Below are 14,662 nucleotides of genomic sequence, written 5' to 3' on the forward strand. Positions count from 1 at the left end.
TAACGTTGAAAGGTTTGACCGGCGTTACGTAGACCAAAGGTCATTGCGCTGAATTTAAATAAACCAAAAGGGGTAATGACCGCGGTTTTGGGAATATCCTCAGGGGCTACCGGAATTTGATAAAATGCTCGATGCAAATCTAAAGACGAGAAAATGGTTTTACCGTGTAAGACCGATGTAAAATCATGAATGTGAGGTACCGGATATCTATCAGGAGTAGTAATCGCGTTAAGACGACGATAATCTCCGCAGACACGCCATTCGCCATTAGACTTTTTTACCATATGAATGGGACTTGCCCACGGGCTGCAGGACGGCCTGCATAAACCCTCTTCACAAAAACGCTTAAATTGAGCTTTGGCAGCCTTGAGTTTATCGGAGGGTAAGCGTCGAGGACGCTCGGCGACGGGCGGACCATTAGTGATAATGTGATGGTGAACGCCGCGAGATTCTAACGGTGCGAACTGTTCGGCACCGACAACTTTGGGATAGTTAGCAATGAGCCGGGAATACTTATGCGTAGAGCTAACCAATTGAGTAACAATTGTATTAACGGATTTGATAACGCCGGAAGAATAAAATCCGGTGAGTTGATCGACCAGTCTTCGCTTCTTTAAGTCTAAAAGAAAATTGTAGTGCGAAATGAGATCAGCCCCGATAATTGCGTAAGGCACGGCGGCAATACAAAAATTCCACGATATAGGGCGAGGAATACCGAGGTCTAACGTAAGATTTGTAGAACCGTAGGTATTGATAGTTGAATCGTTTGCCGCGTATAGTTTATTACCTGTCGGAGTGAGTTTGCTGTTACGCGGAATGGGAAAGAGAGAAATGTCCGCTCTTGAATCAACTAAGAAGATTATACCGGTTTTAAAATCACGAATGTGAAGGCGTTTCGAAGTTTTATGACCCTCTACCATCGTCTCGTTTGGCGAAGGCCATTTTAGTTTGACTGATTAACATCGCTATTCTTCCATGAACACGGTTTTCTACAATGCTTGGCCTTGTCACCATATTTACGGTGTATATGGCAAACTCCGTTCGAGGAATGACTACGGAAACGAGGTTGCGAACGATAATTGTTGGATCGTCCGCGAGAACGCGAGCGCGATTGATTGCGAATTGAAAGTCTTTGAATTTGCTTACGCATCTCCTCAATCTTGCGCTCTAAGGCATTTGTATTTGAGGAAGAAGCTATGGAACTATAGTTCGCGGAATCAGTGGAAGAAATCGTGGAATACTGCGGCGAGTGACCGTACGCGTCCATGACGGTGTCAGCGAGCTGAGCTAAATCCTGAAGGAATTCTGTTTTAGAAGCTACCAATACAGAGCGACATGGTTCCGGAAGGAATTCTAAAAATATGGAACGCAAAACGGAATTGCTACATGAGGATCCGCTCAAGTTACGCATGCGCGCAAAAATCTGGGAAGGCTTCCCCTCGAGGGTAATCTGTCTTTGCAATGTTGTAACCCAAACCCCGTTACAACACGATACATGACGCAGGGCATTTCGGAATAAGTCTCTCGTAATTAAATAACCTCGGAGGATGCAAGATCAGCAAACCTCCTTAAGAAATTAAATAATAAAAGAAACACGTGCGAGAACTTATTGCCGAAATCGCTGAGGTTGCATTCGCCGAACTACCGAAGTTCGGCATTGCAACCCGAGGAGGCCAAGGCCCTGCGTCACTATTAAATAACCGCGGCCCGTCACGGACGGGCAGTCGCATTATAGTCCGTACCGTAAACTGAGAGCGGTGATAACGAAAGTTCGGTCGCGTGCCAAGTAAGAAGAAACCTCGCGGAGACGAGAACGCGTGACAACGCGAGGACGTGTGCCGAACCGACAAAGGGAGAACAAAGGGAGATAGAAAAGAAACAGTGTAACCAAATAAAAAAGTCTAATCTTTTATTATAATATATCAATTATTCGCCCTCTCCCTCGCGGATCCCGAAGGACGGACCCCGTGCACCGGCCCCGGTGCAACAGCAATAACTGTCGCAATTTAGCTTCAGAGGAAGCAGCGAATGTTGAGACAATGCGTTCTTTAATTAAATCGTACTGCCGATTAGGATTCGGATTCGCAATTAAATCGCGGACAAATGACACAGCCTCCGGGTCCAGATTCGCAATTACAGTGTCTGCCATGGTAATTTGACTTTTTATTCCGGCATTTCGAAGAGAGGCTTCGACTTGTATAAACCACACGGCAGGATCAGATTTAAAAAAGATAGGAATTTTTGGTACGCGGTAAGCTGCATCTACGCGTGGAAATGGTTGCGAATCTGTTGAACCGAATGCTTCGTTATCACCGCTAACGGAATTTGTGATTTGAGCACGCAGCGAATTAAGTTCGGCTTGTAGACGCGCGTTAGACTGCCGAAGTTCAATCATATCGGACGCTTCCTGGTTATTCGGCATGATGGAACGCGGGAATGGTCGCTAGGCAACGCAAACAGGAGATAGAATGCGGCGGCGCAATAACTGCTAGGCGGGACAAAAAGTGCGCGAAAGAACAAATGACGATCGCATGGTAACTGAGCGCGAGAACGACAGCTTAAAACATAAAGCAATCACGACACGAAACGGATATGAACAGGCACCGCATAACAACAAGGCTCGGTAAAATTACAGAAGCAGTTATACACAACTACATGAGCGTTAGGCCAAACGACATGAGCATACGACATGAGTAAATAAGAACATGAATATCTATCCGCTATCTTACTATTACCGCAAACGCTCGCAATGTCGAAGGTCGTTGGGATGGTACCGCTGAGGCGTCGGTCCTCGATAAAAATGCCGCTCTGTTGAAATTTGTTGTTGCTGCTGCAGGAAATGGGCGTCTCGACGAAGGCGCCGGTGCCGTTGGCTTCGCGCAATTTCTCCACATTAACAGGAAAACGCGCCGGTGACGTTGGCTTCACGCAATTACTCGGCAATTCCAGAAAAGGCTGGCGTCCTGGATGCAGGGTGCAGGATCGTACAGGAAAAAGCTCGGCAACACGGGCAGCGAGAATGAGTGCTCTCTCGCTTGCTCACTCTTGTGCACGCACGATGCTGCGCGCGCGCGCACAAAATTTGAAGTCGGCCAGGTCGTTGCTAACCCGGAAAGAGTCTTGGTTGTTTAACCCGAGGATGGCTGGATGCTCGTGGCCTCCTTGGAGATGGGCTTGCTTGTTCGGCGGAATGACTTGATGGACGGCAGTATCGTCTATGAGCTCGTATATCGTGAGCTACGTCATGTTCAAACACGAGGAATGCGACAATCACGTCGGGGTCACCACTGTAGGTAGATGGGTAACTCTACCTTACCAGAATTAATATTTAGTCACACTCAGACGATTACCAATGAAATATATATTTAATATAAAGATACAACGGTATCACTTAGCCGTCTCGCCGTACGACCGACTTCTTTAAGTATCGAGCAAAGAGTAAGAAGTTGAGAGTCGCATCTAGTAACTCAGACGCACGAGGGGAACTTGTTACACTGTGATTCGCTGTCCCCACTCGGTGGTTAAACATGGCGGCGAGTCAGGGGAAATAGGCCAGAAGTGCCTACACAAGCATCAATTACATTATTTATACGCTCTGCAAAATTAGCTGTTTCTCTCCATGTATTAAAATTTAATTCTTTTGCGTCACCAGCTGTTTTTATTGCAGTTGCAAATTTATTACTAAATAATTGAAATACTCTCTTTACGTTCATTGCTTCAAAGCAATTGGGATAAATATGTGCTTGTGTAATATGAGATAATAAATTTGAGCCTCCTGTTGTTGCATTGTCAATTTTCCAAGTTTCTATAAAATCAGAATATGACGCTATTATTTTTTCGTTGTAATATATATTGTTATGCGTCCTAAGAAAACTCGCTAATCTTTTAACTAAATGCGGAAAATCGTATAAACCATAATATTTTTTATTATTATGTATAAAATAGGGCTTTTGAACATCAATGTGTTACGTCCCGGTGGTCGCGGGCGTTTATAACGGTTTCGGACCACGGGCCTAGGCAATAATGAGATCGCGATATTTTGACCGAGTAAAAACAAGATTTATTTTGCGGGAATTCTTTGATAATCTATAACGATTATGGTAGGTTCGTTATCCAAGTACGGCTGCTCGACTGGATTTTGCTCGAGGTAATTCAAAAATAACAGAATAGTCTCTTGACACTTTGAGCACTGCCGTATATTGCGAGAATCAACAATTAGAACGCCACAATTACTACACTCGCGTTCGCCGCAATTTAATCCAATAAGTAATTGATGCGAGTGTACGCGGACGAAGTCAGTAATAGGGTGTCCGGTTCTACGCATACATCGTTCACAAAAGGGGAGACGCGTAATCTTCTGCTCGAAGTAACGATATCTGGTCTCACATCGAGCGTGAGTAACCAATTAAGAATTAGTCTAGTTAAATCTCCGGAATAAACGCGAGCAGGTATCCGTATACGAGGTTGTCGCGGACACATTTATTAAAATGAATTAAATGGTGGTCAGACTCTCTATAAATATCTCGACAGGATTATTCTGTAGAAAGACTTGATCACCGCTTAGATCTAAGTACCGAGAGAAATCACGATGGACTAACCGGCAATGATCACAATTCGAATAAGATTCGGGGATCTCTTGTAGCGAGGGCTTGGGCCTCGCCACTAAAGGGCGACCACCAGCCCCTAGACGGCCGACGCCGTCACCGTCGAAGCCCTAGGCGACCACCGGCCCAGGCAGCACCGGACACGCCACGGAGGTTCGTCGGGCGACCACCGGCCCGACGATGGCGTGCGCCGCCGAGGTAAGAGTGGGAGCTCCCCCACTCTCATCTCAGCAGCTATATAAGCCGAGCTCGCGGCAGAGCCAGTACCTTGTCTGATCCGAATCCTGGTCACGAACACACATCCCTCAGCTCCTAAAGGCCTCGGGCGCTCCCGAAGCCCTCTCTAGTACTCTCCGACTAGGGCGCTCCCGAGTCGTCCCCGGGTGCTCCCGGTGAGAGTCTTCCGCTGCTTTGGGCGCTCCCAAGGCAGAGTAACTTCAGGTTCCTGGAGACCTTGGGCGCTCCCGAGGTTCCACCACCGAGGCGACCGGATACCGCCAACGCCCTCGGCTAGTCCGGGCCACCGAGATACCCTGGACGGGCGCTCCCGTCCAGGTTGTAGGATCTGTCGTACGGCACACCGCCGCGGTCGGGCGCTCCCGACTGCCGCTCTCCGGGTTATCCCGGACAACCTTTGATTCTCTTGGACGGGCGCTCCCGTCCAAGCTTAGAACCTGCCGCACGACTCTCAGTCATCGGCATCGCCGCCGTCGGGCGCTCCCGACGGCCGCCACCTCCAGGGCACCAGTGATGGGAATCGGGACGGAATTTTCGCGCATGCGCGGTAGAAATAACTAAATTGCCAGTGATGTAGTCACTAAATCGCACCGTTAAATCGATGAAATAATTCCGTCCGATACAACGTACAGCTCATAGAGGTAAGCGTATTTATCAATTATATATTTGGGTATAATGGATTGTAGCAATAAAGGAGCAATTAAAAAACGTAGAGTTAGAGAATTCCAAGCTTCTTGGCTAGATGACAGTAGTTTTAAAGGATGGTTAGCTCCTCATCCTTCAAAAAATAGAGCGCTTTGCATGATATGTAATAAAAGTATAAATTGCCGAAAGTCGGATTTAATTAATCATTCACATACGGTCAAACATATTGAAAATTCAGGGAAATGTAAAGCCATTAGCAACGATAATACTTTATCACATAGAGATAAAGTTAAACGCGCGGAAATTAAATTAGCTGCATTTTTCGCGGATCATAATATTGCATTTTCCACCGTAGATCATTTGGTTCCGTTATTAAAAGATATAAGTATTGACTCTAAAATTGTGCAAGACCTTTCACTATCTCGAAAAAAATGTTCCAAAATTGTTAAAAATATTATTGCCAAACGCGAAACTGAAAAACTTATTTTAAATTTAAAAACACGTAAATTTTCCGTTTTAATTGACGAGAGTACTGATATCTCGGAAACTAAAATAATGTGCGTTCTTGTTCGATATTTATCTCCTATAAATAAAAAGATCAGTACTCAATTATTAGATTTAATATCGTTAGACGCGAAAGATTGTTCGTCGAGTAAAATTTTTGAAGCATTTAAAAATTTATTTCAAACAAAACAAATTCCTCTTACTAATATTATTGGATTAGCGTGTGATAATGCATCCGTCATGATAGGATGTAATAACTCATTTATGACACATTTAAAATCGGAAATTCCGGAATTAATAACTTTAAATTGTATTTGCCATTCATCGGCACTTGTGGCTAGTAGAGCTTGCGAAAAATTACCGGATATATGCGAAAATTTAATTAAAGGAGTAGCTTCTTATATTTCGGGCAGTGCAAAGAGATGTGCAATTTTAGCAGAGTTTCAGGATTTTTTTCATGTAGATCGACATAAAGTATTAAAACTTGCTAATACTAAATGGCTTAGTTTTCAAAAATGCGTTTGTCGACTTCTCGAAAATTGGGACGTTTTAAAAAGTTATTTTCTTTTAGCGGTCGTTGAAGATAAATTAAAATCCGCGGAAACTATATTACATTATTTTCAAGATAATTTAATTAAAGCATATTTATTATTTTTGAAATATTCATTAAATTTTTTTAATACTTTTAACGCTTTATTTCAGTCCCGTAATATTTTAATTCATTTATTATATAAAAATAGTCGGCAATTAATATTACAGTTTGGTCAAAATTTTGTAAAATTAAATGTTTTAAATGATATTTTTAACTTAAATTTAAAAGATAAAAATAATATTCAACCCGTGAACGAAATATATGTGGGACCGGAATGTGAAAGCTTTTTAGAAAATTTTACTGTAGAATGCGTGCATGAAATAAAATTAAAATGCTTAGACTTTTATGTTACTGCAGTTCAGGAAATGTTGAATCGTTTGCCATGTAAAGATCCTTTTTTTGAACAGTTATCGTTTTTAGATCCGAAAATAGCATTGTTTAATGACGGTAGAATTAAAATTAAAGATTTAACGTTAATTGCCAAACGATTAAATTATAATAATATTACGCGGTTAGCATATGAATGGCGAATTCTGCCAACAATTTTTGACGATGAAAAAAAAGTAGAATTAGCTTCTTTAAAAATAGATGAGATGTGGAAAAACGTATTAGAGTCCAAACATTTCGATAATTCAAAAATATTTCCAAATTTAGAAAATTTAATTGAAATAGTATTTTCTCTTCCACACTCGAATGCTGAGGCCGAAAGAATTTTTTCAATAGTTACAGATGTAAAATGTAAAAAACGTAATCGTTTAACAAATAATACTCTTTCCGCGATTTGTATAGTTCGGTCCAGTTTTCAAGATCAAAATATTAATTGTTATAATTTTGAGGTAGACGATAAACATTTAGAACTGCATAACACGGCAAGTTTGTATTTAGATCAAACCTCATCTGATGAGGATTAATTTTTTAAGTTTTTTAAATATTATTTTGTATAATATTAGTTTGTGCATTGTAGGTCATCTAGCCATTTCTTTTTTTTTTTTTTTTGCAAATATTTTTTAGTATTAATTTTTCAGTATTAATAAAAGCTTTAATTTTTTTATTATTAATAATGGTAAATTTATGTGCAATATTTTTTTATTTTTTTATTTATAATTAATAAATATTTATTATTTATTTTTATTTTTTATTTAAGTATTTAATTTTTTATTTAAATATTTATTATTTAGTAAAATTTTATTTTTTTTTAAATGTGCATTATTAATATTAACCTTAAATGTTTCAGAATTAATTTAATTTAATATATGTTATTATATAATTATATATTTTATTAATTATTATAAATCAATTTTATTTTTGTTTATAACTTTGTTAAATTTAAAATGTTTTTAATTTAATTTTGTAAAGAATACTGATAAGGTTTTTAGCAGTTTCCTTATCAATGTAACAACGAATGTTGGTATTCTATAATATTTCTGCTAATAAAAACAAAAGTTTAATTTTTTATATTTACAGTGTGTTTTGTTATAAAATTTTTATTACGTTCCCTTTTCCTTTAATTATATTACTTTTATAGTTGAGAGCATGTGTTCATTTATTTCTTTTTATATTTTTTAATATATAATTTATTAGGGGCGACCATTAATACATTCTTTCCCTAGTAGTGGCTACTATACTGAGAGCCATTTTCAACGCGCATGCCCGAAAATTCCGTCCCGATTCCCATCACTGCAGGACACTTCGTGCCCCCACACGATCCTCCGGACGGGCGCTCCCGTCCGGCAACGAATCCGCCGCGCGACAGCCAGTCACCGGCACTGCCGCGGTCGGGCGCTTCCGACCGCTGCCCCTCGGGCCAGCCCGAACAACCTCGGTCTCACCGACGGGCGCTCCCGTCGGTCTAGACCACGACTAGCAGTCCGAACTATCGTCGTTCTAGCGGACCTTGGCTCCAGCGAGCCTCAATCCGGCGAACCACGCGACACTGTAGTCGCTACCGTTACATGGCGTGTTTTACAAAAGTGCCACAGTTGCAACTTAACTTTAGAAATCCCAAAATTTTATTTAAACTGCGATCTTTGCCGTCTAGTCCATCGCGACTTTTCTCGTTATCTAGATCTTAGTGGTGACGGAGTGTTTTTACAAAATAATCCTGTCGAGGTATTTATAGAAAGTTTGACAACTATTTAATTCACTTTGATAAATGTGTCCGCGACAATTTCGTGTAGAAATACCAACTCGTGAGATTCCAGAGGATTTAACTAATATAATTCGTGATTGGTTTGCTCAAGCACGATGCGAAATTAGATATCATTATTTTGAGCAGAAAAATACACGTTTTGTTTTTTGTGAACCATGCATGCGTGAATCCGAACATCCTACTACTGAATTCTTTCACGTACAATCACATCAGATACTTATTGGGTCAAATTACGGTGAATATAATTGTAGCAATTGCGATGATTTAATTGTTGAATCTCGCGAAATTCGGCAGTGTTCATTGTGCAAAGAAGCTATTCTGATATTTCTATCTTATCTTGAGCAAAATTTAGACGAACAGCCTTATTTAGAGAACGAACCAACAATAATTATTATTGACCATCAAAGAAGTTCCGTGAAATAAATCCAATTTTTACTCGGTCAAACTATCGCGATCTCATAATTGCCTAGGCCCGTGGTCCGAATCCGTCTTAGACGCCCGCGACTACCGGGACGTAACAAAGGGTAGATTTTGGAATTTTGGGTTAAGTGCTAGCGATGCGGTAGATAAAGGGTCGAGCACGCGACCCTCACAGCAGGGGGTAGGGTAAAAAGGTAAAGTGGAGTATTTGTTAGGTTTAAGTGGATACAAATAAATTTTAGATAGCGTAAACGCGTGCAACAGATTTAGGAGCGAAAGTTATTCGTACTTACTCATTCCAGAAGTCTAAGCTGCGCTGCTTGCCATTGTCTTCGCTACGTCTCGATAAACTCGGCGTCGCAATGCACGTTCTTTTCTTGGGGTTGATTTTCGTAGACCCTCCTGCGTGGATCGTTCTTCGGAATGTCTACTAGGCTTGGCTTCCTCACGATGAAGGTGATCGGCGTCAAGTGGTATTGCGGGCGTACGTCGTTCGAATGTCGTTTTAAAGCGTGATAATACGCGGTTATCTTTCGAATCTGATATTTCCGGCCGCCTCGACGTGATTTGGAATTCGTCATAAAGGAGTTTCACAAAAATATTATAATATATAAAGTTAATAAAAAATCCTAAAATAAAAGCGTGCAGTGCCTCTGCACCACTCCTAACACTAGAATGCCTGTTAGATTGATTCTTAAAAACGTGCAGTGCGGCTGTACCGAAATTAATTGTCAATCACACAGGTTTTTGAGATATTGTAAATAAATTGAAATTGTGAAACAATTGAAATTGGAATGAGGTAGAAGATTTAGGATGTCACTGAATTTAACACGAGAATTAAATTTTAACAATTAAAATATTTTCTTAAATTTACGTTACACTACAAGGTTACAAATATAAAGTATTAGATATAGAAGTTAAACTTATAGACTTATGTCGTTAGACCCGCACGCGGGATGGACTCTCTTGGAAGAGAGGTGCTTAGAGTTTGGAGTTAGGAATTGAACTGACGCTTCGGTGAGACTGAGCTCCGGGCTTCACTGGCGCTGCCTCCCACGTAGCGTTTGGGTAGGTAGTAGGGATAGCGGCGTTCGGTGCTGCCGGCCGCCTAAAAGTGGAAGCCTTTGTTGGCTGGAATAAAGCTAAACTACTGATTTCTAGCGTCGACGAGAATAATGCTAAGCTACTGGATATAACGTCGGCGCAACTAATGCTATATTACGCACGAATAAAATGATATAAATTTATATATGTCTTACTTTCTACGCATTACATATATAAATATTAGATTATACTTAAATGTACTCGCAAAAATATTCTTATGAAATACATATTATTTGGCGGGACGTAACACCATGCGTAAACGCGCTAGAAATGGGTTCAAGTCGGTTACAAGGTGAAACTAACGCGTTATCTTGGTTCTTTTTAGGGAAAGAAATTTAATTCTTATTCCCTGAGACAGAACCAGAGGTGATTTTTTGCAGTAAAGGACACTTGGGTTATATTGAAATAATTAATTCTGGGCTCCCAATAACGAAAGTGGTTAAATTTAATGTTGATTAGGTACAATTTTTGGATATATAAACAGATTGAATGAATTTTGAGAAATAATAACAAAAAAAGAAAGAGGAATTGGCCTTAACAAAAGGTATATTCTAAACATATTAAAAATAAAAAAACAAGATAATTATTTAAAGCGAAAAGAAAGAAAATTAACTGTTTACAAGTATATGCGAATGTGTATGTACATGTTTGTAGGAAGTGTAAACTGCCGTAATGCTACTCTAAATCGATCTCGATTATCTCCGAGATCCGGGCTGTCGACCTCGGAAATACTCGCTCGATAAGCCTGATCGGAGCTAAGAAGGGGTGTTCCATACCGGAATAGTAAATGAAGATATTTTGATCAGGAGTCGCTCCTCTGGCCTCTCTCCTAATCTCTTCAGGATCATAATAATCAGGGCCTATGGTATAGGCCCTTTCCGGGACAAGATCCGTCCACAGAGTGCAGGCAGTGATGCGATATGGGACGGAATTTTCGCGCATGCGCGGTGAACGCGACCTCAACAAAGTAACAATTACAAGTTAAAAGTTGTGTCAATAGTCGCCCCCCCCACCAATAAAATATGTAGAAATAAATTACCTGAAACGTAAAAGTATATATAATTATAATTTAATCACAATATAATTAACACATGCGCACAAGAAAAGTAATAAAAAAATTTACACAAAACACTATTAAAATAAAAATAAAAATTTTATTTGGCAGAATCAATAAGAATACCAACATTTGTTGCTAGGGTAAGGAAAACTGCCTAAAACCTTACCAGTACTCTTTACAAAATAAAAATTTTAACACAATAAATTTATAAAATAAATAAAACATTATTTCCAATAATTAATATAATATAAATAACATAATAAAATAAAATTAAATTTTCTGTAAAATAAACATTTAATTAATAACAAAATTATTAATATAAAAAAAACAAAATAAATATAAAAATTGCACATTATATTGCACTACTGTTACGAAAATAATTTAAATAAATAATAATAAATAAAAAATGCTTCGATGAAATGGTTAGATAAAAGAAGCAAAGCAAAAGCTATCACGCAAAATAAAAAAAATTAAAAGCTTTATTTAGCATATAAATTTGCTGCATTATGCAGTTCAAGATGTCTACTATCTACTTCAAAATTTACACAATTAATATTTTTGTCACGTGCTGACAAATTTAATATTTTAAATAATAAACTGTGGGAATAAACTTTGGAATTCAATGAAATTTAAAACCAATTCTATTTAAAGAACAATAAGAGACTAACACCGGGTGGGACCGAGCCGGGATAACCATATGAACTATTGATTTTATCGATCGAACAACGACGGGGAAAACAGTTACTAATTAGCTATATTTAATTATCGATTTAAGATACCCTTCCTCCTTGATTTTGAAGAAGTGGTGAACCAAGTCTTTAGCGGGGACAAGGGGATCCACATTCTATAAAAGAACGTGCGAAGAAACGCAGTCAATCAGTTAGTTAATCAGTAAGTTAGTAAGTTAGATGTTAATCAGATAGTCAGTCAGTACGGAGTTATCATAAGGCACTGTGAACGAAACGATTGATGGTCAGAAAGAGTTGTTTGAACTCGATCGAGATTTAAGAGAAATTGAGCGAGAGGACCAAGGAAGTTGAGCTAAGACTCTGAGAGATTGAGAGTTGAGGATTTTTGGAAAGATTGTAAGAGATTTTTAAATTTAATTGGAAATTTAAGGTAAATATTTTATTTGAATAAATTGTTATTTGTTAATTTTATTTCAATATTTAATTTTGATTTAACTTGATTTTGGTGTCGGAATTGAAAGGAGTTGAGTTAAAATACTTTTGATTATTATTTATTCCTTGGAGGTGTTTCTGTAGAACCTCGCGAACGAAGAGTGTCGCGTTGGGTTTGGTCGCTTCTTTATGGAGCGCGCGCAGAAAGATTTCCGAAGATTTTCTGCTGCCGTCGCTAAACAAAGAATTTAGATTTTGAAGTTTTTTTAAATGAAGAAACGCGCCGGTAAACAAGTTCAAATAAAACGACTCCGATACCAGGTCAAAAGAGCCCTTGAAAATAAACAAAATCCTTTCTCCTTAATCCAGAAATTAAATCAAATAACTGAATTAAATAAACCAAAATATAAATTAATTTTGATTGATTTCCAGATCAATTATCCGAATTTTAATTTAATTCCTAAAACTGATCCGCGATTTGTGACTTACAGAAATCTTTATCTTTTCGGTCCAGACGATTAAAAGAAAAGAATTAATTTCGCAATCCTTGTCCGGTCCCGGGTAAAGTTCTTAAATGAATTGACTCAAAAACGGACTAAATAATTTCGTTTATCAGGACGTGACAGTTATAAAATTTTTGGTGACAGCGGTGGGATAGCAAAGGATTGTGAGGAAAATTTTGAAAATAAATTCAGGATAGAATAAAATTTTAGAATGGCGGTTCAACGTAGTCCGGTACAAACGAATTTAGGAGCAAGCACTAGTGCAAATGAAGGAAATGAAAGGGAAGGAACAAGTGAGGTAGATGAATTACGGGCATTAATTAGGCAACAGAATAATGCAATACAAAGATTACAGCAAATCGAGTCGGGTCAAACAGCGAGTGAACGTTCACCTCAATCGGGAATAACCGAAGGAATTTTAGGAAATTATTTTCGTTTTTCATTGAAAGATGCGTTAGAAGCAGTGCCGAGTTTTGACGGAGAAAATATTTCGTTTGTATATTTCGTAGAAGGATGCGAAGAAGCACTTTCCATGGTCGCACCTTCTCAAGAAATAAATTTAGTAAGAGCGGTTCGAAATAAATTAAAAGGGGACGCACATAGGTCAATTTTGGGGAAAGCATTTAATAATATGCGAGAATTTGTCGAGTTTTTAAGAACAAAATATGGGCCGAGAGAATCAGTTTATGAAGCTCAGGGACGGTTAGCATATTTATGTCAAAAGAAGGATGAAAAAGTTGTAGCATACGCTAATCGAGTGAGAGAGTTAGGGAAAAGAATTTTAGATGCTCAGAAAAGAGAGACAGGACAAATAAGTGAAGAATTTAAGAAATCAGTTGATGAACATCTTAAAACAAGTTTTTTACGGGGAATAAATAAAGAGATAATAATAAATAAAGAGGGATCGTTTGATTTAGTTGAGGGTCGCGCAATTGAAGCCGAAAAAGAGTTAGAGACATCGAATATGATAAGACGACTTGTATTAGCAGAGAATACGCCTATGGAAAAAAGGGCATCGGCACGTCGCGTAGAAGCAGAAGTAGTGAGTTGTCAATACTGCCAGAAGAAAGGCCATACAGCTGATAAGTGTTGGCAAATAAACAGACCGCAAGTGAATAGGAACGGTAACCGGAACATGTTTAATACGCAAAGAGATAATGTCGCAAATCAAAATAATAATTTTAGGCGTGAGCAAACGACATTTATGAATCAAAATCCGATCAATCGTCAACAAAATTTTAATACTCGAGGAAATAATTTCCTGAGACCAAATTTTAATTCTCAAAATCGAAACTTAAATAATACAAATCAAAATTACAATCATAATGGTTTTAATCGGAATACAATAATTTGCATGTATTGTAAGAAACCAGGACATATTTTGAAAGAATGTCGAAAGAGAATTTACGATAATTCTCAACAAAATTTTCAAAATCAGGGAAACGGGCAGATTCCCGCGAAGAATGGGGCGACTCCGGGAAATATCAAAACTCGCCCTACGCGAATGATTACGGGAGAACCAGAATCTCAGAGCGAACAGTAAATATAGCTCGAATGGACGATGTTCCATCAGTAAATTTGGAAAGCATTAATTTTACTAATAATTTAAGATTACTTGTTGACAGCGGCGCTGGGCCGAATATAATTAAAAGAAATTTTGTAACAACGGATACTCCCATTGAACGGAACGAAATCTTAAAACTAAGCGGGATAACGACGCATATTG

The 14,662-nt window shown here is 38.7% G+C and overlaps 1 protein-coding gene across 1 annotated transcript; it reads left to right on the top strand.

The window, feature by feature from the left end:
• Positions 1-5,357: 5,357 nt before the first annotated feature.
• On the top strand, positions 5,358-7,493 carry LOC139112751 (SCAN domain-containing protein 3-like). The gene has a single exon (XM_070673813.1). The coding sequence runs from the start codon at positions 5,517-5,519 to the stop codon at positions 7,491-7,493; it is 1,977 nt and encodes a 658-aa protein (XP_070529914.1). The 5' UTR covers positions 5,358-5,516.
• Positions 7,494-14,662: the final 7,169 nt, after the last annotated feature.

Source organism: Cardiocondyla obscurior, unplaced genomic scaffold, assembly GCF_019399895.1.
Source record: "Cardiocondyla obscurior isolate alpha-2009 unplaced genomic scaffold, Cobs3.1 scaffold45_0_294702, whole genome shotgun sequence".
Lineage (NCBI taxonomy): Eukaryota > Metazoa > Arthropoda > Insecta > Hymenoptera > Formicidae > Cardiocondyla > Cardiocondyla obscurior.